The sequence below is a fragment of the Gallus gallus genome, chromosome 2 (genome assembly GCF_016699485.2).
Source record: "Gallus gallus isolate bGalGal1 chromosome 2, bGalGal1.mat.broiler.GRCg7b, whole genome shotgun sequence".
NCBI classification, from domain to species: Eukaryota; Metazoa; Chordata; class Aves; order Galliformes; family Phasianidae; genus Gallus; species Gallus gallus.
In genome coordinates this window covers 94,787,981-94,815,413 of record NC_052533.1, presented here as the reverse complement: position 1 = coordinate 94,815,413, position 27,433 = coordinate 94,787,981, and the positions used below count along the sequence as shown (strand labels likewise).

Genomic DNA, 27,433 nt, shown 5'->3' with positions numbered 1-27,433 from the left:
GCACTTGTTCAGAAAACATTTATAACTGAACTTAACAGGGCTATGGTAGATCTAAATTTCCCCATGACTTCAACTACTGTAGCCTATACTCACTCTGCTGAAATTTAGGTGGATTGTCATTGACGTCAGAGAGGTTGATGGTAACAGTGGCCGTTGCTGAAAATGCTCCTGCTTGTCCAACCATATCTTTGGCTTGAATGACAACCAAATACTGATCTTTTGTTTCTCTGTCCATTTGGGAAGTCATTCTGATGACTCCTGAAAATGAAAAGTACATTTTTAGGTCCCTGACATATAATGCGCATGTTTTTTCCCAATGTCTGTCCATGTAATATGGGTTTAAAATGCATATTTGGATACAGCTGTGATTTACATCCATCCTAGGCTGTATTTATGGCAACATCTACAGAGTGTTAAAGATTCATTCTGTATGTTTAGAATTCTAGGGAGCAAAACACATCATATGCCTCCTATATCATATGTTATCGTCTTTCCCAGAAATCATGATTTTGAAGGGAATACCTGTGATTTCTCCAATACAGAGGTAGAAACAGTCACATCATGAATCTTGGAGCTGTTAACCCAGAAGTTTTCCTGGGTCCATTTGTTGGATGAGGTATTCAGAATCCAGCTCTTTTCTTTAGCAATGTAATTTCCTAACTAAATTATTGATTCTCTAAAGAGATATAAATATTGTCAGCTTCCTTTGGGAAAGAAAATGTTCATTTCTTTGAAGTGTAGGAATTATGCAAACATGTAAAAACAAGGTGGTATCAGTTGATATTTTTGCTGAAATGAGGAAATAAATACTTGCTTTCATTCATTTTATATTAGTTTATGATATTTCGAGGTGACAAGATCATTCTCTAGTACCTGTCTTTGGCTCCACAGAGAAATAAGGCTGACCCTGAATGAGACTGTAAAGCAGCCGGGCATTATTCCCATAGGAAGGATCATCACCATCTGTAGCTGTTACCTGTGTAACAGAAGTACCTCAAAGAAAAAAAAAAAGAGAATAGATTATTCTCTGTGTAAAAGGCATAGCAGAATAGATCTGCAAAGACCTCATCTTTGACTGAAAGCTGGCTATATCATATATGCAAGAATGACAATGAACTTGTACAGTCATTAGTAATGACTACCTTTCAAAAGCAAACATTCATTGTACTGTCACTTAAGGTAACCTTTACTTTTATCTCTTTTTTCGCCACCTAACTTCTGCACAAGAACTCAGATATCAGTTATAAACATCAAATCATAGAATGGCTTGAGTTGTAAGGGACCTCAAGGATCCCTAAGTTCCAACTCCAATGCCACAGACACAGGTGCCAGCTGCTGGATCAAGTACTAGATCAGATTGCCCAGGGCCCTGTCCAAACTGGCCTTAAATATCTTCTGGGATGGGGTACTCACAATATCTCTGGGCAACCTGTTCCAGCACCTCACCACTCTCTCAGTAAAAAGCTTCTTGTGAGGAAAAGAGGAAATCGAGCTTCTGTCTAAAAACTTTCTAGCAGTCATTCACGTACTTGTGTCTGCTTGTAGCTGCAATATAGCTGTACAGTTATACTAGAGGAGAAAAGAAGAAATGACGGAGTGCAAGGAATTAGATCTGAACCACCTTTATGTCAAACTCATACTTAATTTTATTTTACCAGTAAAACATATATATTCAATTCTGAACTTACTTCAATAGGTCATTTTTTGAATAGAATTGAATAAGATTTTCACATAGAAGGATATACTGAATATGGCAAATGAAATGTCTTTATTATTTTCAAAAGTATTCATCCTTTCCATTTACTCTTAATTTAGTCAGCAGCATTTCAATTGGCTCTATAATGCATGTTATCTTCCCTCAGAGTGGAGATACGATAAGATGTTATTCATACAATAAGATGTTATTCATTACTACCAACTTTTGAAGTAATATATCCTTCAAAATAGCTATAACACCAAACCTCTAACATGCATGTATTAGCCGTGTGTCATATATATGTATATCGCTCCCTATTGCTTTGGAGAAACACTAAAATGTCAGACTGTTATTTAATTGGGACACATACATGCCTCAGAAATAGCAGTATTTTTTAACAAAACAAACAGATAAAGTAAAAAGAAACACTCAGCTACACAGCTGTTATGGGGAAAACTATTCTAACTAATACTGGAAATTCAGCCTCTAAGGCATGTAAGCATGATTATAATGTAGTTGTTTTGAAAGACACGGATTGTGAGGAAGGAATCAAGCACTGTGTATAATACAACAGGTACAGCCTGTTCTACAGCCTATAAATTCGGGTTTCTGCTAAAGAAACCTAAGAACAGATGACTATGTTCAGAAAACTATTTGTTTACAGCACTACATTTGACAAATCAGTAGTAACAAGATGGGACAAAACAAACAATGCAAGACTGCAAGATTATAATTACAGCTTTTTGTATCTCAATCATTTAAAGATAGATTTACTTCCTATGGTTAGTATTCAAAAAAAACGTTGAAACTAAAATGGATTTTGCTGCTTCTGTAAGCCCTAGACTACTATTTTGCTTGCCTATTAACTCTTTGATAGTATCACAGAAGGCAGAAGAATGGTATTTTCTCAGGGGGGCTCAGGGAGCAGGGACAGAAAGGTGAAGCAGGGAAGGGCTGCCTAGTAAAGAGGGAGCTGATTTGGAGGGAAGGAAGAAGATAGGTCTCCTGTATTAGGAGGAAGATGATTGTAAAACTTGGGTTACAAGAGACCATACAAATTAGGGGCTATGAGTTCTCATATTGTTTGTAGACAAATAGCTCATAATCAGTACATAAAGCTTTAAAGATTCACTATGAAGTGAGCAGAAGGAAAATATTAAGCCATGGTTGATTTTTTTTTTTTTTTTTCAGTTTTCAGTCTTTCACTACTATGAAGCCTGTACTTCTTTATGCAGTTAACTCACATCAAACAAAGCCATTTGCTGAATGAAGCTGTTTTTACATAGACATTTGTGTATGGGTGACAGAAATTAAAGAAGTAATATTATCTCCCAATAACCCTGAAAAGATAATCATTCAGCCATTAAGTAACTCCATGGCTGGGAGAAAAATAATTAATCAGAATAAATAATTTATTGAAAAAAATCAATTTTTTTTTTATCTAAAAAATAAAAAAAAGTCACCTCTTGACATTACAGGTTATATGAAATTATATAAATGAGAATCTACTTATGATAAATATTGTGAAAATGGATATGATGCCAGAGACATTAACTAAATATACTTGTAAGTTTTCAAACATGCATTTTCTGAATATTTGTGTATAACACTGGTATAAAGTTTATCCCAAAATACATACTGCACGTACACACAAGTGTCTTAAGCTACATAGTAAACATACTTACACATTCTGTGCTTTTCATCAGGTTCTATCTGATGCAAGCAAAATTTTTCTGATTGCTGTATAAGATTTTTCTTTCTATTCCTGCATCCTTGATTTTATTCCTTTTGGGTAAAACATAGTTTTGCCACTAATACATTGCAGCCTATTAGATAAACTGTAGGGCACTCATATAGAACCATAGAATCATAGAATGGTTTGGAATGAAAGGGATCTTTAAGATCATCTAATTCTAAACCCCTGCTACAGGCTAGGACAATATAGTTACTCATTTTTTCTAACTAGAGCTTGAAAACTACAGAAACACTATGTACTGATAAATTACTGCATCTGACTCAACCATTCCATCATATAAACTGCATTTGTACAAGTTTAACAACTATATGGGAGGTACTTAATGTAAAATTGAGCCAAACACCTGAGGTAAACTTCAGATGTATACTCTCAGAAGGGAGTCCATTTACTGACTCACTGTTCATTTACAGTGACATTTGCATACAAAATCGTAATAAAATTTAGTGCTGAAGATAAAAGAGAGGTAGGAATGAAGTAAAATGTATTCTAATTTGTTGTCACTTGAGTATACGTACTGATATTTTTACCTAATTTTAGGTAATATTTTCCATGCCTGTTTTCTGTTTTTCTATGATTTTCTGTGGCAAGTAATACCTAGACAGCAGTGAATTATCTTCTCATTGCTTTCTTACTTCCAGACAAAATGCTCAGTAGCTACAGACTGTTTTTCAAGTATTGTCTGTTTTCTTTAAGTAAATCAGTAGGAGATTCCAGGTCAAGTACCACTGAGCTGAACAGCTGCTGGAGACCTCCGAACCAGAGCGAAATTGAGACTCTACAGAACTATGTAAACTCTTTCCAGTCTATGTGCTTACTATACAGAAGATGACGTTTTACTGGAAGAAAAGCAGTGACATAACAAGCCACTGTGTTACTGATGTTGCAAATTTGGTTAGTTATTGGGTTACTGTTTCCATCTGTTTAGGGGTTAGAAAATCCCTTCTAAGGATTAATGCCTTAGGATACATGCCAAAAGAGCTTTCATCTCAGAAGTACAGCAACTGCCCTTGGAGAAGCAGGGAAACTGAGCTCAAAGAGGATTTTGTGACATGACTCAATCATTCCACATATTGGATTCAACCACTGTTAAGGTGCATACCACTATCACTCCACCTATACTCTCTGCTCTCGTGAGACCCCACCTGGAGTACTGCATTCAGTTCTGGGGCCTCCAACACATGAAGGACATGGAGCTGTTGGAGCAGGTCGAGGAGGGTCACAAAGGTGATCAGAGGGCTGGAGCACCTTCCCTATGAGAACAGGCTAAGAGAACCAGGGCTCTTCAGTCTGGAGAAGGGAAGGCTTTCGGGAGACCTGATAGCGGCCTTCCAGTACCTGAAGGGGGCCTACAGGAAAGCTGGGGTGGGACTTTTTCTAAGTGCATGTAGTGACACGATGAGGTGAAATGGTTTTAAACTGGAAGATGGTAGACCAGATATTAGGAAGAAATTCTTTACTGTGAGGGTGGTGAGACACTGAAACAGGTTGCCCAGTGACGTTGTGGATGCCCCCTCCCTGGAAGCATTCAAGGCCAGGCTGGATGGGGCTTTGAGCAACCTGGTCTAGAGGGAGGTGTCCCTGCCTATAGATCACCTTATAGCTCCCTTCCAACCCAAACCATTCTGTGATTCTATGATTTTACGTGACAGACATGCACATTAATTCACCATTGTGTTGGTTTAACCTGATACACTGTTGAATACCACACAGCTGCTCTCTCACTCCCTGATCTCAAAGGAACAAGGGAAGAAAATATGATTAAAAGAAGATCATGAGTTGAAATAAGGACGGGGAGATCACTCACCATTTACCATCACAGGTAAAACAGACTCAGGGTAGAGAGATTAATGTAAATTATTGCCTAGCAGACCAGAGGAGTGAGAAACTGAAAGCAAATTAAAAACATTTCCTTCATCCACTTTCTTCTATCCCCTTTCCCCAGTTGGTGCAAATGGAGGCTGCAGTCAGTCCATACATAACGCTTTGTTTCTGCTGCTCCTCCATGGTCACTCTGCCTCCTCTCCATGTGGGTCCCACCCACAGTCCCTCCTGAACTGATCCCGTGTGGGCTTCCCACAGGCTGCAGCTCTCCCAGCACTGCTCCAATGCAGCTCCATACCATGGAGCTCCACATGGATCCCCACAGGTGGCAGTTCTGGCCCAGGCTGCCCCGCAGGCTCCTCCATGGAAGCATGGGGAGATCTGTTCTACACAGTGCCCATGGGCTTCAGGGGGATGGCCTGCTCCACCGAGGGCCATTCCTGGGCTGCAAGGAGCTGCTGCTGTGTGCCTGGAGCTCCTTCTGCCCTCCTTCTGCACTACCTTAGTGCCTGCAGGGCTGCTCTCACATCTCTCACCCCTCTCTCCCAGCTGCTATTGCACTGCAGTTTTTCCCTTTCTGAAATCTGCTGTCCCAGAGCACACCCAGCATCACTCACAGCTCAGATCTTCTTGACAGTGCATTCCTTTGGAGCAACTGGAGCTCTGATCTGACATGGGGCAAATGAACCTCCCTTGGCTGCAAAGCTATATGAATACAACAGGTATGTACCAGTATCTAGATGGAAGAAGTAGATAATAGAATTATCTTGGAATAGTTACAGGTTTGGGTGAGTTTAAGTTGAGCCATATTAAATTATCAGCTACTTTATTCATTTTTATAAGAGACCAAACGCCTTATAAATAACTCATTATCAATTAAAAAGAAAAAAAAAAGGGGAAGGGAAGGGAAGGGAAGGGAAGGGAAGGGAAGGGAAGGGAAGGGAAGGGAAGGGAAGGGAAGGGAAGGGAAGGGAAGGGAAGGGAAGGGAAGGGAAGGGAAGGGAAGGGAAGGGAAGGGAAGGGAAGGGAAGGGAAGGGAAGGGAAGGGAAGGGAAGGGAAGGGAAGGGAAGGGAAGGGAAGGGAAGGGAAGGGAAGGGAAGGGAAGGGAAGGGAAGGGAAGGGAAGGGAAGGGAAGGGAAGGGAAGGGAAGGGAAGGGAAGGGAAGGGAAGGGAAGGGAAGGGAAGGGAAGGGAAGGGAAGGGAAGGAAAGGAAAGGAAAGGAAAGGAAAGGAAAGGAAAGGAAAGGAAAGGAAAGGAAAGGAAAGGAAAGGAAAGGAAAGGAAAGGAAAGGAAAGGAAAGGAAAGGAAAGGAAAGGAAAGGAAAGGAAAGGAAAGGAAAGGAAAGGAAAGGAAAGGAAAGGAAAGGAAAGGAAAGGAAAGGAAAGGAAAGGAAAGGAAAGGAAAGGAAAGGAAAGGAAAGGAAAGGAAAGGAAAGGAAAGGAAAGGAAAGGAAAGGAAAGGAAAGGAAAGGAAAAGATTATCAGAATCTTAAAATCTGTGTAATCCCAGATAAAAATACCTAGATAATTCTAGACAATGAACTATGTTCCTTAATATTATAGAATCATATAATGGCTTGGATTGGAAGAGACCTGAAGGATCATCAGGTTCCAATCTCACTGCCACAGGAGGGTTGCCAGCCACTAGATCAAGTACTAGATCAGATTGCCCAAGGTCCCATCCAGCACAGCCTTGAACACTTCAGGAATGGGGCACCCACAACCTTTCTGGGCAACCTGTTCTGACACTTCACCACTCTCAGTAAAGAACTTCTCCCTGACATCTAATCTAAATCTCCTTTACTTTAGTTTAAAACCTTTTCCCTTTGTCCTATCACTCTCTACCCACATAAAAAGTTGTTTTCCCTCATGCTTATAAACACCCTTTAAATGTTGCAATGAGGTCTCCCCACAGTCTTTTCCAGGCTGAACAAGCCCAGTTCCTTCAATGTGTCTTCACAGGGGAGGTGCTCCAGCACTCTAATGATCTTTGTGGCCCTCCTCTGGACCCTCTCCAAAAGCCCTACATCTTTCCTGTGTTGGAGGCGTTCAAGAACTGTAGAGATGTGGCACTCAGGGACATGATCAGTGGGCAGTATTGGTGGTAGGTAGACAGATGGACTAGATCTTAGATGTCTTTTCTAACCTTAATGATTCTATACTTCTATGGTTGGAGGCCTTGCCTCAGACTTGGGCAAAGTACTCTAGCTGGGGCCTCACGAGGGCAGAATAGAGGGGGATTGTCACCTCCCTTGCCATTGCCACCTCTCTTTCAATGGAACCCAGGATATCATTGGCCTTCCAGACTGCAAGCAGACGCTGCTGGCTCATGTTAATTTTTTCATATACCAGGATCCCTAAGTTCTTCTCAACAGGGCTGCTCTCAAGGAGTTCTCTCAGTTCATACTTATATCTGGGATTACCTTGAACAAAACTGAAAACCTTGCACTCTGCTTTCTTGAACCTCGTTATTTTCCCAACGGCCCAACTTTCAAGTTCAAGGGTCCCTCTGGATAGCATGCCTTCCTTCTGCTGTATCAAATTCACTTCTCAGCTTGGTGTCATCAGCAAACTTACTGAAGGTACAATTTTATTGTGAGCACATAAAAAACTGCAAAGAATTCTGACAAAATATCCATCTTTTTACCTCTAATCTTGAGGCAATGAGGACACAAGTGCTCTCTGAACCACTAACAAATTAGGTTAGAAAGCTATTTTAGTAAGAGCTCCAATGCAGAGGTTTTGGGAAAACAAATAAACAAACAAACAAACAAAAAAACACTATTCTGTCTGAATGGAAGAAAGTAGCAGTGAAGAAACAATCACACACCCCAAAGTGGTTTAACAAATAGTACATGGTGTAAAGCGGAGTTACCAGGCAATAAGTCGATTACATGGACAGCTTTTGCAGCTGTTGCTGGTAGTAACCGTGGACTACTGCTTTGTAGCAGGAATTAGGGTATTAACTTCTCTTTTAATTAAACTCCAAAAATGAGTATGCCTGACTTGCAAAAGCTATCCAGGATGACAAAGGATGATTAAGTTTACAGCTCCTTGTGAAAGATTCACTGAATCTACCATAAAAGTTGGATAATGCTGAATGAAACATGTTTTGTTACCCAATGCTATTAAGTTGATGTGATCATTAATTCATAAAATTTTAAGTAACAAAATATTCGAATTTCTTTTCAATTTTATTTGATTTTATCTGTAATAGAAATAACCAAAGAATAGAATTAGGAATTTAAAAGATCAGTGGGATTCTTTGAGTAAGTTTGAAAGAATCTATTTTTTTTTTTCTTTAGGAAGACAGCTATTGGGACAATCCGCTCATTTATGTCAGCTGCTTTCACACAAGCTTCCAGATACATACTCCAGATCTTTTTTTTTTTTTTTTGACTTGTAGAAGTGTGGAAGAAGTGATCCAGAGTTTAAGTCATTCCTTTTGACATGAAAATTTCAATTATTTTGCTCATGAATTTGAAATACTACTAAATTTTCTGTCATCTAATCCAAACAAAGGGAAGCTTACCAATTGGGATAGAGGCTTGGCTGTGGAACTAGGTAGGCATCATACATGATACGAGGATGGTCATCACATCAGCCCACTTCATTTCTGTTCTGAACTCATTACTTACAGGAAGGAAACTATCCCTATATTTGGGGGAAAATCATGAGTGCTTTGATGTAAATTTGACTCTTCTCCAGTTACAATACAGTATGATTTATACTACACAGAGTATAATGAAGTTCTATTGTTTAATGTAAGCAAAAGCAGAAGAGACTGAAGAAGGCTGTTGAGTACATTCCAGTTCATCTGAGCTTATATTTATATGCTTAAAAAGTCAAGAAAGGTCAGAGGCCTTTAAGTGTATGCTATTTTTCCATCACATTGGTAGAAGCCCAAAGAGCTGACAGGTTGTAACAACAGTCATACACTGAACAATTGTGTAGACACTAAGGTTCTATCTTGATTAAAAAGGTAGTGAAATCTGTCTGACTGAAATCTTCCCTGCAGTACCAACTGGCTACCTATTCTACCTATTCTGTAGTACTACTCTACCTGCTCTGATGTGATGCTATGTATATCTATATATATTTTAATAAGTATCAGTTTCAAGGCTGAGTCATTATGGAAAATGCAGTTTTCTGTATGCAACCCAAGTATGAATCCAAAATCTGTAAAACTACCCTCATACACATAGGTACCTCAATATTTAAAGGCAACCATGTTAATTGGAGTTATTCACAAAATTCATTTTAAACATATACCTTTGTAACTTTGCAAAGTTGTAAAATACCATGGCTTCCTTCTCACTGAAAAGTGGTCTATGTAATAATCTATTAAGATTTTAAATGAATATAGCTATTTAAATAATAATAATCAGGAATTAAAGAGTTTATTTTATAGCATGTCATACCTTCAGGTGACATCTCTGGAACAGTAGCCACATAAGGTCCATCTAAGAATTGTGGTTCATGGTCATTGATATCTCGAACTTTGATAATAAATTCTGAATCAGGTTCAATAGGATGACGAGTTTTCCTATTAATTACTTGGGCTCTTAGAATGTAGAAGGATTTCTTTTCTCTATCCAGCTTTTGCCTCACGTAAATTTTGCCATGTTCATTGATGAAAAAAATGCTGTCAGCTCCCTCCCCAGTCAAAATATATTGTAGGCTGCCATCCTCCTTGTCTAAATCTGATTTCAGCTGTAATTGAAAAGCAGAAAAATGTTATTATTTATTTTCCACATTCAGGTGGAAATAAAATTTGGAAGATGAGTTTTCAGCTTTTTATGTTTTCATTCTACAGTGAGCCTCCGCATTAGTGAATCTTCTTGGAAAGTAATATTTGTAAGAGGACATTGTCACATTTTTAGCCAGTTATGTCTCAGTTTTAAAATACTGATATAGCTTACATATACATATATAGTAAACCTGAAAAAAGGTGCTTCAGCCACTTTGAAGTGAAAGAAATTAATATTATAATGTTAACTAATGCATTAGCTCATTGTTTTATCAGCTCTTATAAGCTTCTGCTGAGAACAATGCAAAGGTCCTTAAAAAAATTATTTAAATTCTTTGTTATTACAAATGTTAAGTGTGTCTTATAATTATTACAGAAATATACATATATATTATTCTTATACTCAGCAATACTAAGTGTAATCATGAGGGAGAGTGGTGTTCCAATTGTACTGTAATATTAGATTGATGAAAAACCATTCTGAAGTACTAATCTTTATTATTTATTCTGAAATAAATTGACAGACATTTTCCATTTCCTTCCAGGATGATCTGCATCCTCTCTTATCTTGATAAGATGAACTTTATGATGATGATTCCTTTGATGAAGCTGAGCCCTGGCAACTAGTGTGGTCCAGCTGCATTTTTTTACATCAATAAAATTGTTCTATTAATGTTAACGATATGCAACCATACATTTGTGATGGCAGGGACTGAAACACTTAATGTTCCAGTCACCTGCAGTTGATATTTTTCACAATATCATTTTCCGTCATATCATTATTTCCGTGTATTTTTTTAATTATTATTATTTATTTTGGGTTTTCAAAAAACGTGTCAAAATGTCTAAGAGCTAGGATAAGTACTGAATAATTCAATGTAATATATGTATATAAATATATTCAACTTGCTTCTCCTATGAAGTAGTGTGTTTTAAAAGTAAATTGCATGTCTGGCTGTTCATTTAAATAACATTCCTGTTTTGCTTCATTCTTACTTTCTTACTGAACCTACAGCTCAGTGTAGACTACATGTTAGAAAAGAAATAACTGTGACACACTTCTCTATTAGATCTACTAAAAATATTTTGTGATAACTGCTGATGTTGAAAAAGTTTCTGCTTTTCTTTGGAAACTGTATTTTGAATTTTATATTTATTCAATTTTATGCATTAAGTTGACAGTTCGTTTAAAATGAGTCTGGGACACTGCTCTGAAGTATGAGGGACACAGTGCTGAGTTCCTATATTGAGTCTTATCAGAGTATTCAAGCCCTAAATTCTCAGTTAATTCTCCTTAAAAACATGAAATATCATTATTAGGGTTATGATGTTTAAGTTCTTTAACATACAAACACCTAAAACTCTAAAGTTTTCAATTCATGTGGTTGTGTTCAAAATGTGGGGCAGGTTCACATTTACATGGTGAACCCAGGAGGCAGGATCTCTCTATGAGTAGTCTGGTCCCACTTGTTTTAATGTCATCCAAGCTTGGCAGCTGGCTAAGGAGCATCACAGATTATACTGGATCTATACATCTTGGTTTCCTTGTCATGAATACCAGACCATGGGAAAGGTAATGGGTGTCTAAATCTTTACCCTAAGATGTGGTTGGGATGTGATAACAAAATGCATCAAACCCTTCGAGAATAAACACCTGAAAACTTGACTGGGACTGGGTTTTTAGGCATACCCTATAATGAACCATTTCTCTTAATATAATTATGCCTAAAATATTTTCATGCTATTAAATGAGAGTTCTCTTATATATGACATATGCTGAGAAAGCATAGAGAGGGTTATCAGCTAACTTATTTTTTTAGGCTAGACACAATAGAATAAATGGCCTTTTAATTGCAAATGAAACCTGGGACAAAGAATTTATGTCTTCGTATATCTGACATCATAATGCTGGTGGACACTTTTTTTTATTTTTATTTTTCTTAAAAAGAATAATGGAAAAGTATTTATTAACCTGTGATAAATTAAATTTGAACATTGAGCTCTGAATGACACCATAAGGAGTTGTAATATGGAATAACAATTAACAAAGACTGTCTACCTCTATCATTTTGTTCATGGAATTTCTTCTGGGCTTTATTTACTAAAAAGTCATATGTTGATTATACATTTTCATTTTATTTACAGAAAATAGAGTTTATTGTACTCAACAGAAAGCTACAAGTAAGTGTCTGATCTAAAGAGTGGCTAAACTGCAGTAAATTAACAATAGTTCTCAATTAAAATTCCCCATAGTTTACCTGTGTAAAATAAAAACACAATATTATTAAAGTTGTCTAGAGCTGAAAATGTATTATATTTATCGAGCTTCTTTCATGGGAAACTGTGTTTTCTAGCTAAGGGAAAAGTTATAATAATTAAAAATGAGTATGTCTATACGCGTTCTTCTAGAAGTAAGACATTGCATTTCTGTAGTAGTTACTTCGGAGGGGTTGAGAGAAAGTAACTAATGAATTTTAAGCACTTCACCCTTTGGGCCCAATTAAATTTTAGTGCTAGTTAATTAGCAGTTAAACTTATTTTGGTTCATTCATCTAGAAATTGCCTTAAAGAAACAAAAACTAGATCTCAAGATTACAATTACTTCTAGATTACAAAAATAAATAATAGTAATAAATAATAATATGAAGAGTAAGCAAAAAGGGAAAATAAGGAGTAGATAAAGTCTCATTAAGACAATTATCTTAAAGAACACTTTTAAAGGAGGGTGAAAAGTTATTGCTCGTTGTGCTAAAGCTACATTAATCTAATGAACCATGCAGATTCCTGTAGTTTCTCAGTGGTAAAAGGATTTAGTATTAATCTGCTTCATTAAAAATTAATGAGGGATGAATCAGCTGCTACTTAGTGTAATAGAAGATCATGCTAAATACTGTTTGTAAACTACACTGAAATCAGTATAGCCACTTTGATGCGGTGCCAAAAATAGCACAAGCAAATTGCCAGATTGTTGATAAATGAGTCCTTAACTTTCATTCAGAAGATAGAAAGGAAATTTTCATTTTGGTATCTCCACCTATTCTGTGCAGTTTTAATTTCAGTAATTGAGTGAGCATTCCTTGTGTTTCCTTGATTGTAGAGCCAGATGACAGAATGCACTTGACTACTGCCATGACCTCTAGAGCCAGTAGTTCTTTGATCCTAAATCAGATCACAGTAATGTTGAGGTGTTGTGCTGCCCAGTAACAGCTACCTTAGGTTGTCTTCCTATTTTTCTTATTATTTCCTGGTCATATGGTAATCAGCATGTTAGATATAACCTTATATCATCCTGACATCATGACTTGTCATACCTGTCCAACATACATAGGCATCGTTGAGGTCTCTTCCTCAGTTACAAAAAGTGGCTCCCATACCCAGCCACGCTTCACTCTTCGAATTGTTGTGTAAGACTGATCTGTCTTTTGAGCACTGAAGATCTGTGTGGTTGGAGAACAAAGTTGAAGTTGAACCAGTGCCAGCACAAGAGAGAGGAAAGTGGAGCAATTCATGCTGAAACCTCTTTTCAAACAATTTTCATCTGTGGAAAAGGAGAAAAAAAGAAAAATCTTTGACAAAGCATCAATTTTATCTTCCCACTTTTACTTATATATTCTGTGCTAATGTAAGAGCTGATTTGCAATCTTAAAACCTCCTCCCCTCCCAAAAAGGAAAGAACTGAAACAAAGTCTGCTTCTGATTAAAATGGAGATTCCTTAAGAGGCTCTGGCATGAACATCAAGTGTTCAACTTCCCTTTATGAAAATCCTACACAGGGACGTTTTAAGCAAAAAATGGAAATCATCGTCCAATTAATTCATCTTCCAAATCAAGCTGGGCAATTGTATTGTAGCGTAGAAATAATTAGATTGGAATAATTGTATGTTTCTGCTTAGACAGGGCTCATTTTGAGCTACAGTCACAGAACTGCCTGAAGGGTGAACAACTAGACTTAGTGTACCCAATGACTGACAACTGAAACAGAGCAGTGAATATTGTTTAAATCTTCTTTCTCTCTTTCCCAAGTCAGCAAAATGCCCACCAAAAAAAAAAAAAACAAAAAAAAACACCATGTCAAAGGCACAAGAGTACCATGAAGAAGTGGTAAAAATGTGCATCTTGTTCCTTTCTGGTCTATAGGAATTAAGTGTTTTACGTGCTTTTAGCACCTCCAACATTCTTGTCTTTGTTTGATTGAACAGACAAAGGAAAAATATATCTTAAAACTGTATGTTCCTGTAGCTAGTTTAATTTGCAGAAAATACTCTTTCAGAAAACTAAGGCTTAGTACAAACTATGTGCTATTATTATATTTCCAGTGATCTTTGGCACAATAATTTAAACACTGAAATTTAAATAATGTGCAATTCTTAGTTGAGAATCGCTATCTCCTAAGAGGCAAAGAGAATTCTGAAAATCCTTACCATCCGTTCACAAATCACTATCAGTTTTCTTCAAACCTTTATGCAAGAAGAATAAAAATTTCTATACAGAAATAAAGTCTGGTTTATGAATTTATCTTATGGTAGACAGTTTGTGCAACATACTGAAAAAGATGTATGTATTTGCTTTTAATTTAGGCCTAAAAAAACTATAGACCATGGACATCCTGAACACCTCTGTTCAGAATAAAATACAAATTAATATGTCTTTTAAAATGATATTTTAAATAATAATGCTATGAACACCCATTTTTTTTCCAGCATGTCAAGAGAGGTGATCCTTCCTGACTTAGCATCTATGAGACTGCACTTGGAACACCGTGTCCAGTTCTGGGCCCTTCATTGCACATATTGGAAAGAGTCCAACAAAAGTTCACTAAGATAATCAAGACACTGGACCTCCTCTCCTATGAGAAGAGGCTTAGACAATTGGTAGAAGAGGAGGCTCAAAGGGGATGTTATAAAAATGCATAAACACCTGAAGGGAGGATGCAAAGAAGACTGAATGAGACTCTTTTCAACGATACCCAGTGTCAGGCCAAGAGGCAGTGGGCACAAACTGGGACACAGGAGGTTACACATAAACATCAGAAAGATATTCTTTACTGTGGGGGTGATAAAATACTAGGATCTGTTGTCCAAAGATGTTGTGAAATCTCCTTTATTTGAGGTGCTCAAAAGCTATCTGGACATGATCCTGAACAACTTGACCTTGGTGGCCCTTCCTGAGTAGAGGCTTGGATCAAACAAACTAAGGAGGTCCCTTCCAATCTCAAACCTTGTTTGATTCTGTGATGCATGGCAAAGGTCAAAAAATTTAAGTGAAGAAACAGTCAAATATTCAGAGACCTTTCTGAGGAATCATAAAGACTATTTCAAGCAGCATTTAAATGAGGAGACAGGCATTCAGACTGGCCTGTAGTAACCGCTTCTGATCTTTCTGTTTATTCTGACACTGCACACCTATTTCAACAAGGCATTTCAGGCTTGTAGAGTATTATTTCACGAAGAATGAATAGCAAATGGAGATCCAGCAAGCTCATCTGACAAGACACTCTTTATAAACATCATAGTGAGGATACAGAATATGACTACACTGGTCAACTGCTGCCCACCTTTCGTCAGTGATCTCAGCAGTTAGCCACTGATGGCTACATCAGTGGTAAACAATTTAAAGAACATAATTAGCATTTTGGTCCATTTCCTTTTCTTTTCATTCCTAGTTTATTTCAACAGCCTATGCTACATCTATTCAGGCATCACACCTCTGATGCAATAGTAGTAAATATACATTTTCAAATTTTGAAATTTTTCACACAATTTGTTACATGTATGAAGTGACATTCACTTGAAAATGCTGAATAAATTATTGTGAAAAAACATAAGGCTGTGTACTGAAACTGAGTGCTATATGTCTTTCTGGTTTGTCCTTCTGTGTTCAATCAAACATATGCAATTTGTTTCAAGGTATTTCAAAATAAATTTGCTTCCAATATCTTTGATGTCCAGACACTGCCTCCAGCTTCTGGCCAGCAAATTCTTTGTATATCTAATATTTGCCTTGTGAAGTAATCACCTTCTTTCTATTCTCCAGACTCAATATTGGAAGCAACTCTTGCAAAATATCCAGAAACCTAATTTCTTATTCTCTTCTCTATTTCTGGTCTTTCTTTAACAAACAAATAAAGAAACAAATAAATAAATAGAAGTCAGTACCATTACTTACTTGGAAAAAAGTGGTCACAGTTTTTAAGGTAGCTCCATGCTGAGATTGATTCCTGTCACAGTCACAAGTATTGCCTCACTATTCCTTTGCATTCTTCTGTCTTCTCCTATCCATCGCTTCTCTCTTGTTTTCCCTTAATTGGTAAGGTCACTGTAAATGAAATGACTTTATAGTCTGCGTTATAATATATAGCAGAAATGATGATTACTAAAAGCACTGAGTTTTTAGGTGATGTAGCAATGAACAAATAGAAAAAATCCTAATAATGTAATCCCTCATTAAAAAGAAGACAAATGTATTTTTAGAGATGAGCAAATGAGCTGCCACTAATAATTTCCCAAGAGTATGAAAGAAATGGGGACCATATTTCTGCTCCTGTTCCACTCTTCAGGAAGTAGTACATCTTCACTCCCACTTGCAATGGATTGAACTGTTTTAATAAAGACTTAGAGCAATAAGAACATCAATTGCAATTGTAATAAGTAGGCTACAGCTTTTAAAGCAATACTTTCCTTTTAGCTTTCATGAAAGTCAAAATATTCTTGTAGAATTTAAGATTCAACTTTTTGGAACAAAGTCGTAGAGTACTTTGTTTTATTCTAGAATTGTCTCCAAGTTTAAACCTAACATCTTTCGAAACGAGATATTAATTTCAGGTGTCCTGGTAGTCTGATTTGGTTTTGAATTCTCTTTGTTGTAGTAAGAATAATTTATTATAAATTTTGACAGGTTCAATACATTATATAATCGTACCTTTTGCTGCCTAACAGTTTGTGAGTAATAATAGGTAGAGTAAGATGTTTAAAAAATTGGCCTCTGGAGTTTAGTGAAGTAAATTGTGTGTTAATGGAAAAAAATAAAAGACTAAGGAAAGGCAAACCAGCAACATTATGAAGTATTTATCTATATATGGACAGACATGATAGTTTCTGTTCTAGTTCACATATCTGAAGAATGACAAAGAAACTTAATTTTGTAACAATAATAACAACACCACCACAAGAACTTGAAATAAGCAAAGTTTTACAATTAAGGAGTTACAACATGCCACTAGTAATGCTAGTGGGTTACAATGATGCTGTTCTATCTCCCTTCAAGAAAAGGTTGCATACGCACTCATTTTTATGGCCAGTTCTGGCTCCACCCAATGCGATAGACACTCAGTTACATTTATAACACACAATGGAATAATTGTATGCATGTATCTATGTGATATTTATATGTATATGTATATACTATATGTATATAGCATATTCAGATATTCAGTGTGCACGTTTGTGGGTTTTTGTTTGTTTGGTTGGGTTTTTTTTTTTTTTTTTTTTTTTGATCCTGATACTTATTGTTTGTTTTTGTAAAATGTATAGAGCAGTGGCAAAATATTCCTATATTTGCAAAATAGTGGACTTAGTCCTATTCTCGCTCCTTTTTCCAGTTGCAGAATTTCACATGACTTTGGGCTGCTACATCTAACAAATATGCCAAATGTAATTATACTCTGGTTACTAGAGCTAACGTCTGAAATGTAATATCTTCAGTCAATTAATTAGAAATATATCAACAATAGTCTTGCTAGTCTAATGCATGCCTATTTTAAAAGCTATTACTTGTCCTTGAGAAGTGTCTTCTTTAACACGTCTTGATATGACATTTGACCAAATCATATTGATTTGTATTGCGTATTAACACATTAACAGCTTCATGTGTCTCCACTAGTCACCCAGCACTTCACTTACATGGAAAACAATTACTTAGGTGTTATGAATGTGACACAAATTTCACTTTATTTTAATTGGGTCATTATTTTCTTCATTTTGTAAATATGGTATTATACCATTAGGGAAAGACTCCAAACTGTTACATAGAAATGCCACAGTAATTATCTGTCAGTTATACATGAACAAAATAGCTTTAGAAAAAAATATTTTTTTTTAGTTGATAAGAGCCTTTACATCTCTGTATTTTAATCAATGTAGAGCTGACTGACTAGAAATCCAGCTATTGCATTGTTTTATAATGGTGTACTGATTATTATTTTAGGCAGTGTATTAACACATAACAACTGATTTCAACATTTTACTAGTGTATATACTGCATTATTGAAAAATCCTAAATGCCATTTCAGATTACAAAATCGTGAGCTTTCAAATCCTGGCAAGCTGTTGGCAGAAATCTATAGATACTAAAGAGATGAAACATCTTTTATAGTATCAAACTGTGATATTTATTTCTCAAATGCTATTTCTAATATTAAAAGCATGTAGAAATATAGAGAAAGGTAAGACATTCATTTTTAATGAGAGGAAAGATCAAAGTTTAATGATGGGATTTCCTACAGTGACTGAAGGCCACAAGTGGGAGAGCCCTGTTCAGCCCACAAACTGAAAGAGATAAGACAGAGGATGGAAAGACATATTCTGTTTTACAGTCTTAGGCTACAATGTATCTTAGATTCTCATTCTGTTACTGAAACTATACTAATCATCAAAAGACAAATGAATTTGGAGAAATACAACCAGACATCTTTCTGAGTTTAAACCAGTGATTATTCATCCTCACATAATATATTCCATCTGAATTTTGTCACATACAGCTGGCTACAAAACACTTATTTACTAGTGGCTGTGAACACACAAGATGAGACAGTCATCTTTTGCCCTTTTCAGTCCTGGTCCACCAGTATTTTCAGAACTGAGCAATCGGTTATCAATCTGCAGTTTCCCAGATACACATGTGTCTGGAACCAGTTCGATATTTCTAGGTCTAGTTCAATAAGCCTGTTTGTCTTCCCTTAGGTGACTGCTGTGTGCTAAGAGTATAAGAATTTTGGAAACATGAAATGATTATTTCACTCACTTCTGACAGTTGTACTACATGGAGCTGAACATGCAGCTTCAAATACTTCAGTCATGTCCACAGGAGAAAGAGAACTAATTTTTCCAGTTGCGGTTCTTTGGAGTTACTTTACAGCTAGTAGTGATATCTATCCCCAAAATCTGTGGGGGCAAAGAGAGCATCACCCATACCATTCCCTTCAACACAGCATAGTTCTGTGGGGAGGGAAAAATTTCAGACTGCAGGACTCAACCAGACTGCTTTCATTCTGTGGAAGTGACATTTTGGAGTGATGGTTAAGATACAGTTGGATTCTGTAAGATTTTTCATGTTTTTTCAGATGGAATCCGGAGAATATTAAAATTAAATCTGGAAGATCAGAAAAGAATAAAGAAAACTTAAAGGAGTCTTTTGGAGTTTACTCAAATACTTAAGTAGTATCATAGATAATATCACTCTGACACACACAGAGAAAGTCCCACAGATTCTCCATAGGTGATTAATCCTTAAAAATTTCTCCTAAGTTTGTGTTGCATCTTTGCAACGTAACTTTACCCTTTGTGAAAGCATAACTTCTAAACATGTTATTAACTAAATAGAAGCTGGTGAACATTTCATAAACATGATATATATATATTCCTACTTTATTTTTTCCTCTCTATTATTGCAAGAAAATGAAGTGGGAATATCTATGTTTTGTTTTCTAAACATTGATGAATTATTATATATGTTGTTCTATTTTACAAACTATTCTGCTGTGCATTTACATTCTACTTCAGCTGCAATATTTCTGAGCTAAAGAAAATTTGAAATGTTCTGGCTGAGATATGTTCACTTTCTGCAGTCATTCAGGAACTTCAGCATATGTATTTAGACAAATAAACAAACAAATAAATAAATAAGCAAGCAAACAAACACGCTGAGATGCCAAACTATTGTTAGGCTGATAGTTGCGATACACTGTCCTATACACAAATAAATAAATAAATGCTTAGTTTTAATTGTAGCTTTCTTTATCTATTACTACTATTTATTTTCAACCTAGTTTGCAGTATTGAAAATTGACTAAAATAAATTATTTCTGCATAAATATTTTGCTGACTAAAAAGACCAACATGCATGCAGGAAAAACAAAAATATTTGTCTTCTGCCATTTGCTTTTTATTGTAGAGAAGTAGTAAATTCAGTTATAAGATGTTTGATTCATGGGGCAAATCCTACTGGAACATTTTCTTCTCTGCAGGATACCACTTGGTACTGAAGAACCACTTGTCAACGTAATGATGTGAAGGATCACATTCTGTGATTCACACTTGAATGTTTGCCAGATGATTTTCAAGAAGACACTTCATGAAGCATTCCAAAATTCTCTTTAGGATTCTGGTTCCTTTTTTGCTTTCATTCATAATTATTTGTTCTACATATTAATTACTAAATGAATTCCCCTGTCACATGTTTTTTGAGGAGATTTAACCCCCTCCAAACATGAAATACACAAGGATAAAAAAAAAAAAAAAAAAAAAAAAAAAGTTTAGGCATTTCAGTTAAACTGATGCTTTTTTTGGCGTATTTTGAGGTATTGCTAATCTTGTGGTTATGGCTTTGTAGTCAGTTCTCCACATAAAATAAGCAAATCAGAAACACCATTAAATGAAATCATCCAGGCTATGTCAATGGGTAAGTAGAACTAAATCAGATTCAAATGCTTGTATTTGAGGAAAAATTCCAAGATGTATTTGTAAATAAAACAAATAATTCTGAAAACAACCCCCTATAAGCAGTTAAATATACCTTCACATAGCTATTTTTCAATAACTAATGTTGTGCTCTGTTTATTATTAAAATACTGACAGTATTGTAGTGAAGGTTCCCTTTTAACAGCATGAATATTTTTCAGTATAAACCAGAAAATTTGCTCTTATATATAACATAGAAATAGAATTTAAATTAATGAATAGTGTCCCTTGCATATCTATATGAAAAAGAGAAAAACCCACACTGTTCAGCACCCAGCAATCCTGCCTTGTGCACCACCAGAATGGGTGTTATTTGGAAAAATGCTACAAGAACGTTGAAAGGATGAACCTTTCCTCAGAAAAGTTAAGTAATATGAAGAGTATGAAAAACAGAATCTGTCCTCCTTTAAACAGTGGAAATAAACAGAAGAATATTTACACTTTTCAGAATCAGGATAAACTCAGATGGAAATGAATTAATTGAGAAACTTGCTAAAATGGTATTCTTTCTTAGGTTTTGTTCCCTTTGTATAGTTTTCAGATTATGAATCTTCCATTACCAGCAGATTTGAGAATTGTACAGAGATTTTCCCACGTAGTTCTTCAATGGAATAATGTCTCATGAGATTCAAATGAAAACACATTAAAAAAAAAAATAATAATCCTAAAAAGAGAATGTCTTTTCTGTCTATTGATATTTCACACTCCAAAAAGTAATGGTTTTTAAACTATGTTTAGAGGTTACTCTATGGATGCCAGTTACTCCTGTGATAACACAGTGATTTAATTTTGACCTTTACTTCTAGAAAAGGAATGCCTGCTTTTCCATAAAATAAAGTCTCATTATTTCCAATCTTCCTGCTAGCTACTTAGTACATGTAATGTACCTCTTCCTGTAAATTGAGGGGAGAAATTACCATTTACGCTTCTGCAATCATTCAACATAGTTAATACCTGACTTGGAATTGAATTAAAATATCTTCAGACATTCTCATTAATTATAATAACTTTTTTCTTTTTTTTTTAACCCAAAAAATCCATTAATCAGAAAGTCAGGAACACAGCTAGTACTTTTCTTGAAACTTGAATTTCTAGAAGTCATTGTTTGGGTTATACTGTGTCATTGCATTCTTTTTCTATTGGAGAATTTGAAAATTACCAAAGACTTGAAGAACACCATAAACATTCTCCTGATATTATTTAAGCTAATTATTGTTATTAGTTGACAAGATTACTTATCTTCAGGACTAATACTCTTTGTAGAAAAGAGCTGGGCACACAACTGAAGATGGCAAAATATTGTGTTGTTTTACTATGTTTTCTGTTCTGCATCTTTAACTCATTCATTCCTGTCTTCTTCTGACAGTTTTTACCTTGCTACCACATGATTCTTCCTCCTCTTTGCCTATTTCAAATTTTTCTTTCTTAGGAAGGCACTGAGGCTCCCTACTCACTGTTTTCCTACTCTTCACTTAAAACACATTCCTCAGTTTGCACCTACAAGGGATGAATTATGTAGTTACCCACCCATCAGTTCTGCCCCCACAACTGCAACTTATCTGCAATATGTTTACTGCAACTTTAGGCAAGATTTTACCTCTCTTGAATCTTTGTGTGTCATTATCACCCCTTCACCTGTGTGAGGAGACCCTGTTGCTTCTCAGCCATACCACTCTATGCAGATTATTTTGATATTTGACTTCACAGAAGCCTACTACAAAAAATTATCTATCTTGTATTAAGTTGTTAAACCAGAGTCCCCATGGGTTATTCAGAGGGTAATCCTGTTTTTTTCAAATATGAAATATGTAGGAACTGTAGATATTCAATGCAATAGTCCCACATCTGGCAGAAAGAAGAAATAAATATTAAGTACTCTCAGTTATTTCAAAAGAATATAAAACCTCTGGAAGACAGTGTTAGTTATGTGACATTTGCACACTTCATTGCAGGGCAAAAATAGATTCTCCAGAGCAAAGGGGTGGAAAAAAAAAAAAAAAAAAAAAAAAAGAATGGATTAAGAAAATTACAATCAGAATTGTGAACAGGCCTAGCTGATGAAGTGGCATAACACATATTATCAAAAGATGTTTTGCTGACAAGAAAAGAGTAGAGTTTATGGAGGGCAGAAGTCATCCGAGAAAATGTAAAAGATACATGAGAATCTGTGTAGCAAAGCAGGAGGCAGAAGGCTCGGGAATTAACCTAAGGAAGAAACATGAGGCTTTTGCAAATAGCAAATTTAGCAACAGATGATGCATGTTTGAACAGGTAACAGTGCCTAGATTTCTGTGTTTCTTTTAAATAAGTCCACAGATTGTGTAAAGGTGAAATACTATGTTCATGAATAAATTTTCTAATTAAAGAATGGAAGTAACAAAGTAAAGCTAAAAAAAAATAAAAAAAAGTGAAAACCTTCTGAATAAAACTTGAAAATATGAATAAAAATGACCTTCTCTAACTGATTTTTCATTTCTTCTGTAATTTCTTTCTGATATGTATTAATTTTCTGAATTAGATGCAACTATGTGATAACCAATGCTTGACATTGGAAATTTACCTTTAAAAACTAGAAAACTCTGTTTTTTAGCAGGCAAAATAGGAACAGGACTATTCCTGTCGTGACTATTTCAGTTAGCTTTATGCTTACTTAGGTTGGTAACTTTCACATGCCACTGCAATTTTGGCTAGAGACTCATAGAGAAAAGCAGGAAAAACAGACAAGGATCTTATTTCCCATCCCTCAATGTATATGTTAGTATTTGTGAGAGAGTTCAGGGTGTTTCCAATAGAAAGTAAAATTTTAAGAAAATCCAGGGGTGGAAGAGTAAATATGAGTAGCACTGCAAATCAAATAACTTTTGTTTGGAATAGGCAAAAAAACTTTAATGTGGAATAAAATGTAATTTTCAAACATAGTTTTTTATATGCATTAATTGACAGAAAAAAAATTGAAATATTTAAAATCAAGTAAAAAATATTCTGAAACTTCTTAATGCCCTTTAATTTTAGAGACACTTTTTTTTGTTTGTTCGTTTGCTTGCTTTTGATTACATAGCTATTCCTTTCTGTGCATTTCTGTCTATTTAGCACATAATATGTGTGCACTTTCTGTGATGACCTGTATGAGGTTAAGGTGCTGAGACCAAATTGTGGGAAGCAATTAACTACACAACCCATCAGTGTTTCCCATACTGATTAGAACAATATCTCCTTCATGGAGATAGATATATATATTTCCATCTATGTGTGAAAATGATACATAAGCCTACTTTCAAACTTCCTCCCCTCACAATAGCTCATGAAAATTGGTATCAAGGAAGTGCTTCCAATCCACTGAATTGTGAAGATACTTTTCAGGGCACCTTTTTGTCCTGGCAACCAGCATGCCTACTTTGTAGGCATTTCCTGTTTTTATTTAGCCTTCCTCAGGCTACAGAGCATTCTATGGTTCTTATGCAATTGAGTAGATAACTTCAATCCCTATGAGCATATGCATGAGCCCTGAAAGATGCTCTAATTCACTATAACATACTGTTTAAAACTGCTCCCAAATTAAGTTCTTACTGAAATTTGTTTGTATAGATACCTCCCTCCTTCATACTTCATTTGCACAATTACCCTTCTTTCAGGATTCTGTCAGAGTTGCTGACTATTTAATTCATTACAAGCCAGCTGAAACTGGGAAGTCCATAGCATTGCCATAGTAACTGAATGGACAAAGACTTAATTCATTAGTTTATATAAGTGAGAACTCATATCCTGAAGAAGGTAATGGTTATAAATTATGTATGTCTATAAAGTCCACTGCTAATGGATTATATATATTTAATTAATAGGTGGCAATTCCTTAATAGTGAAAAATGGGCTATGACTGCCCCAGACTCACTCAAAACCAGTTTCATGTTGGACAGTAAGCCAATCAAGAAGCCAAGGGAAATAAAAAGGAACAAGAAACAATAGTAACAGTAGTGCTTTCCATGTGTGCTTTTTGTGTTAAAAGAAGCTATGAATCATACTATTAACTTATTAACTACTTATTTTGAAGAAGACTCTGAATCTCAGCTGCAAAACTCCACAAAAGCTGTGTAGATTTAGAGTAACATTTCATTTTGAATTTTGCAAACTTGTGAACAACTGACCTGAAGTTAACTGTCATTATTCCTAGCCTACTAACATACTTTTCAGGGACACTGCTGGCATAACAGGAAAGTGAAGGAGCAAAACTGAAGGAAAATTCTCTTGAAGATTGTTTTATGAATCACATCACGGTGTCATAGGCAGCATGAGTTATTTAGGGGCACTGAATTCTGTTTATTAAAAAAAAAAAAAAAAGATTACATAATCATCAGTGATATTCAGTGGTGTCAAGATGGATTGCAAGAATAAAAATCTGTTGCTTTAAACTGAATGGAGAACACCTTTCAGCTCTGAGAATAATTGCAGTTTGCTCACATCTTCTACTTTATGCCACATCTATCAACTGGGCAGATTAAAACCAGGCCTCTTGTACTGCAACTTCATAAGTAGCACAGGTAAATATTATGAATACCAGAAACATTCTCTGGGAACTTTGAGTAAATGGATAGGACAGACATTTCATTCATTGAACCTATCTATAACTTCGACATTTTATAGGTTTATACGATTTAATTTGCTAGATCAGTGGACTTTGTAGCTCCTTTCCATGAGATTCCCGAATTAATCAATTATTCATTTTAATCCCACAATTGTGAAAAGAACAGTCAAGATGTTAATTGACATTACAGCCTTATACCACTTTGTTTCATTCTGCTCATACATTTTAATTCCAATGTTAGCTTTCAGCAGAATGTTGATCCAAAACATTTTCCATGCACATTTAGACAAATATATTTCTCCCTGGATAGAATTTAACTGCTTGTCATGTATTTAGATTTTATCTTGAGTTTGACATTTTGTTTCATATCAGATATACCCCATCATTCCAGGTAGTTTGGGTGCATTAATCAATCCTTGCCCAGGACTTGTGGAATATTGGCTGAATGTAATTTATTCAAATGTCCACCTCTTGAGAAGAGGTAAAACCTTCAGGCTGGAATGAACTGGATCATCTGTTCAATGATGGTTCCCTAATTGCCATGACCTGAGACCTTAGCTGTTAGCAAACATCAGGGGAGTCTAGAATCATAGAATTAAAAAATCGTAGAATGGCTTGGATTGGAAGGGACCTCCAAGACCAGCTAGTTCTTACCCCTCTGCCATGGGTAGGGTGGCCAACCACAGGATCATGACTATGATCTAGTATGCTGAATCTAAGAGAAAAACAAAACAAAACAAAACAAACATGGAATGTGGAGCAGTCCTGTGGCCAAATTTTGTGATCATCTTGCAAGGATGGAGACTTGATCATACTATTGGAACTGATAAACAATCTTGTCTTCCTTAGCTAGCCATGAGACAGCAGTTAAAAATATGTTTTTGAGTTAACTTTGCAAGACAAAGGTATGTTTGACTGGAGTCACTCAAGCTCCACTTCAAAGTAAGAAAATAGTATAAAAATGGCTTAATAGAGAAAGAATTTGAGAGCAGGAGTATACCATCACAGACAAGCAATTAAGACATCGTCACAAGCAAGCTGGGATCAGTCAACGAGCAGAGCCTCCCTGCCCCATAATAAGGATATCTGTTGGGTAAGATTCACACATTCAGTTATACTGACTGCTTCCCTAGGAAACTTAGAAATCTCTATAGATTTATTCCATAATTTCATGCAGTTGCAGTTGGATGTATTATTCATGTTCTTAGTTAACCTCACATGCTTTGCAGACAGTGTATTTAACTCTGTAAATTCAAAAGAACCTGTAAACTGTCACTTTAATAAACTGCACTATTCACTAATCTAGCCATGAGGGTTCTCATTGGGCACAGACAAATTCCTTACAAGAGGTCCTCATTTGAACATAATTAGACAAATTGGGCAGTGAGCTATTTGTGAATCCTTAATCGTGATAGTTCATAAATTGAATGCAACTGGGCTTCTAGCGCTAAGTGGGGTACCACTCAGAATCTAAGCTCAACCACTCCCAGTTCCTTGGATATCTGAAGACAACTGGAACTTAAGGAATTTTGCTTTCTGCCAAACTTCTCTGCCCTTTTCACACAACACTTCTAACAGTGTATCAGCGGGATTAGGGGGAACAGGATGTGGAAAGCTATTCAGAGAAATAAAAAGATTTTTAACAAAAGGGAAAGAAAACAGGAAACAGATACCGTCACCATAAATTCCTTTTGCTATCTCATAAAATAATAGAAGAGTTTTCTGTTTTGTGATTTGGGGTTGGTGTTGTTTTGGGGTTTTTAGGGTTTATTCTGTTTTTTGTTTGTTTGTTTGTTTTGTTTTTTGTTTTTCCCTGCATGTGTGTGATTTTAGATAAGTTCTGCTTTTTCCAGGAAGCTCTCATTAGCTTTAAGATAACATAGGCAACTGCCTTAATAGTAATTTTCCTCTCATTTCCTTTTTCTGTCCTTCTCAGTACAGTACAGTAATTTTTGACTTTAGAGATCTCATCTGGAAAGTGTTTCTATGACATGATATCTTGTAATAAAAGATTTCTGAAAGAAAACCAGTTGATATGTTTCCTTTTCTTTTCCTTTTCCTTTTCTTTTCAAAATGTTTGTTGAACACTGAATGTAGT

At 35.8% G+C, this 27,433-nt stretch overlaps 1 protein-coding gene across 16 annotated transcripts in view; it reads right to left on the bottom strand.

The window, feature by feature from the left end:
* CDH19 (cadherin 19) overlaps positions 1-27,433 on the bottom strand; it is a 107,118-nt gene that overhangs the window by 25,164 nt on the left and 54,521 nt on the right. For 9 of the 16 annotated variants that reach the window (XM_046925061.1, XM_040684834.2, XM_046925035.1 and 6 more), the window contains 5 exons: positions 16,189-16,338; positions 13,335-13,561; positions 9,695-9,986; positions 874-993; positions 94-258 (listed from right to left, as the gene is read on the bottom strand). In XM_046925061.1, coding sequence (XP_046781017.1) covers positions 94-258; positions 874-993; positions 9,695-9,986; positions 13,335-13,532 — 775 coding nt within the window. In that variant the 5' untranslated portion in view covers positions 13,533-13,561; positions 16,189-16,338. Of the gene's footprint in view, positions 1-93; positions 259-873; positions 994-9,694; positions 9,987-13,334; positions 13,562-16,178; positions 16,363-25,989; positions 26,051-27,433 lie in introns of all 16 variants that reach the window. The other 7 variants (XM_046925039.1, XM_046925045.1, XM_025147295.3 and 4 more) reach the window with 5 other exon arrangements.